This window comes from Plasmodium inui (genome assembly GCF_000524495.1).
Source record: "Plasmodium inui San Antonio 1 unplaced genomic scaffold supercont1.8, whole genome shotgun sequence".
NCBI classification, from domain to species: domain Eukaryota; phylum Apicomplexa; class Aconoidasida; order Haemosporida; family Plasmodiidae; genus Plasmodium; species Plasmodium inui.
The window spans coordinates 576,853-580,401 of NW_008481842.1; the positions used below are offsets into that span (position 1 = coordinate 576,853).

At 41.6% G+C, this 3,549-nt stretch overlaps 1 protein-coding gene across 1 annotated transcript; it reads right to left on the reverse strand.

Annotated features, from left to right (window-relative positions):
- Positions 1-311: 311 nt before the first annotated feature.
- On the reverse strand, positions 312-3,101 carry C922_02392 (hypothetical protein; the record flags this gene model as incomplete). The annotated part of the gene is made up of 7 exons (XM_008817991.1): positions 312-449; positions 643-745; positions 875-906; positions 1,027-1,095; positions 1,210-1,316; positions 1,439-1,735; positions 1,997-3,101. 7 exons carry the CDS (start codon positions 3,099-3,101, stop codon positions 312-314), a joined length of 1,851 nt encoding a protein of 616 aa, XP_008816213.1.
- Between the last annotated feature and the right edge of the window lie 448 nt (positions 3,102-3,549).

The window sequence follows — 3,549 nt, forward strand, 5'->3', positions numbered from 1 at the left end:
CATTTTATGAATACGTTAATCATGGTATGTCGGCAAAGGAACCCACACAATTATGACAAAATAAAGTAACGTTACTGTTTACACAAAAAAAAAAAAAATTACTCTTAAAAAAGCTAGATAAATTGAAAATTTGGCAAGAAGAAAAGGCAACAACGGCTCCATCATATAATGGACAGTTACACACATGAAAAAAGAAGAAACAGGCGAAACGATGAAATCTCCAAGGAACTATCCTTGCTATGCCAAGGCGTCATTGCAGCGAGGCTTCTATGCTTCTATTACACCGCGTGAGCAAAGGTGCCACTGAAAGGCTACTTCTTTTGATCTAGCAATTTCCTCTTATTTATAACTTCCTTTTGAATGGCCCTCTGAAGTGCCATCAAAAAGTCCACCAGTGAAATTAAAACCTTCTCATCGTTATTATTTGTCGAATTGTAAAAGCGTAGGGTCTGCAAAGAAAAATTATCCGCAATGATAGAACAGAACATTTTGAGGCAATAAGTGTCACCCTGGGGTCATAATTTCTGTTTACATGTTTGAATCACGCGTAACTTAAATATTGTTACTCTCTTGTGTTGATTTTCCTTAGAGTTTTATGTGCAGGTTCAACGTTAGCATGCCCCCGTGTGCCTTTCTCATTACCGCTTGGCAGAAGTAGGCGTATGCTTGGAAAGGAACTCTCCTCAAGCAGCGGCCACTGAAGCCCTTGCTCATCCTGGCGCACTTCATTAGTTCGGATCCATAGCTATGGGAAAGCGGGCGAGGAGGAGCAAGTTAAAAGAGAATCGAAGGAAGAGTAATTCTAGGGCGGCGATTTCCCATTTGCCATTTCGTCTCCCCCCCTAAAGGGTAACTTTTTGCACGTAGCCGTTACATGTATTCATTCGTCTGTTTCCCCGCTCCGTTCTACAAAGTGAAGAGAAAAAATTACGGGAGTAACGTCTAAATTGTCACACCCATATAGGGTGTGAACTATGACGGCGCTTGAAACGGCATGAAAATGCAATGCTCTCGCAAGTTACGCACCTTGAGCATTTTTTTAACTCGTTCATAATTTGGAACCTTCGAAGAAAAGTGAATTATACCCTTTTCCATCTACGCAGTGAAGAGGAGTAAAAAGGAGTCAAAAAAAAGAAAAAATGGACGTGAAAGAATAGAGGAGCACACATTTTACACACTTTGCGAGATGTTACATTTCTCTGATGATACCAATTCGTCGATGCAGTCCCTGTAAATCTCGTATCTGCATTCTTCGTTTGGCAACCCAATGAACTGCTTCAGGTCTACTCTGTCGATGAAGGCGTCATCGATCATTTCTGCGAAGTGTTGGGCGATGGGCAAATGTATGGACGACACTTGGTAGGGGCCCCTCCAAAGAGGTGCCATCGCTATTGCCGCATTTACAATTGCGCAACCATGAGTCCGCTCTCTGACACACCGGAAATGTTCGACGTGGTGAGCAGCAACGTGTTGTGATAATATTTAAGGGAGTCTATCTGAGTCAGCAGCGTGTTGACGACTCGTATAGTGTCCGAGGGCTCCGTGCTGTCCATGGACCGCCTTCTGTCTGCAGACAAACTTTCCACCTCGTCTATCAAGAGGCAGATAAAAATATCATTTTCGCCGTAGTCCTCGATTATCCTTTTAATCCTGTTAAATAACTTTAACACTTGCTTCCCCGATTCACTAAACCATTTGGAGAATAACGTGTGGGTGTTCAGCTCAATCAGAACGCCTGCGAAGTTAAGAAAGTACGGATCCCCATGGGGAAAATTAGTAGGTTTCAAAAATGAGCCGATTTGTGCACATGCATGTGGAGGGAGTCGCTCGAAATGTTTCGCGAGCAAAGAAGAAGAAAAAAAAGAAAAAAAAAAAAAAAGCACACACACAGGTGTACATATTTATTGACAATCCCCTCGACGGAGCCCTAGTGCCACATGCCCCCTACGCAGCACGGAACAAAGCCGCACAACCCTGTGAGAACTATAAACCGGACCTGTCGCATATATATTTGACAGACGAATACAAATCTTGTTAGCCAGAGCTTTACAGAGGGAAGTTTTCCCCGTTCCTGGAGGCCCATACAACAACACAAGGTGATTATAATTAATTAAATTGCGATCAATTTTTTTCGTAGCAAAGAGCATTAAAGCAGAAACATATTCGAGTAAATCTCTTTTTATATTTTCCTCATAATATAGACTGTCCCATAATTTATGAAACCGTAAGTGCGGTAAAATATATTGAGAAAAAATGGGCACGCCCTTGCCATTTTTTTTTTTCTCTTCATCAGTATTTTCCCCGTCTTGATCAGAACCTCCTTCATTTTCACTTCGTTCGTTAAATTGTTCCTCCACTAATTCGTCATTTTTGTAGTATGTGACTACATTTACAATGCAACAAAAATTTGGCAATATTATTGGATCTTCTTCCATAGATGATGTCGATTTTTCACCTATCATGGGGATCGTAAATAGCAATTTTGAACTCGGCTGTAAGTGCTCTTTATTCTGTATTTCGTTATATTGGGTGGATGAATGCACAGTATTTTGTGTAACGACAAGAGGACCATTTAGGGGAATGTTGCTGTGCCCATTGAGAAGGCACTCTCCTTTTTGTTCCTCCCAATGGTTAGTCATATTTGTCCTATCACAATTGGGGTTCCGCAACAGGGTTGTTTTTTTTGTTGACAGATCTTCTTTTCTTGGCCCTTCCGTGGGATAGAAATTCTCCCAAGTTGGTAAATCACAATTAGGTGCATCACCGACGTGCACGTCCGAATCGTAACATGAATTCAATTCATAAACAGAGTAATGCGTAGTGCAGAATTTCCCATAAATCCCATTGTCGTATTTTTCGTTGGACTCCTCCTTCACTATTTTTATTGGCACAGCTGGCTCGATAACTATATAGTCGCAAGATTTGTTCAACTTTTCACAGTTAATTTTTTGGGGATCGTGCCGCCCTAACGTTATGGTTATTCCTAAGGAGAACAGCCACTTGTGGGCTGCCGTTTTTATTACTTCGTCAGATACGTCCTTTTCGTCTTTTAAGCAAATTTCGCAGCACAGGGGGATTCGCTTTTCCTTGTGCAGGTTCATTTTGGTTTACGTGGCGAAAAGGGGGGGGAGAAGTGCAAAGAAAAAAAAAAAATTACACATAAAAGGGGCACAACTTTATGTTCACAGTAGCGACTGGATAGCTCTACGACTATTTTCTCCCAAGTAGACTTTAAACGGTGTGCACATTTTACCCAAAGGGAGGGGGAAAAAATAGCCGTCCACTACATTTTTAAAGATTTCCCCTTTCGCATGAGATGTTCTCAAATGGTTTGCACCCCTTTTTTTCCAAAATGTTAACAATAAAATGGAAACCACACCGCTTCTTCACATTTTAGCATTTGTGCGGAATGCCCACTCTTCGGATCGCCTGCCAGACATATGCGTGGAGGGCTAATATCAATGTTTCGCCCTCCGACATACAAATGCACATTTGTGTGTAACTCGTTTCACCTGTAAACACGTAAAGGTTAATTCGTGCGCGTAGGTA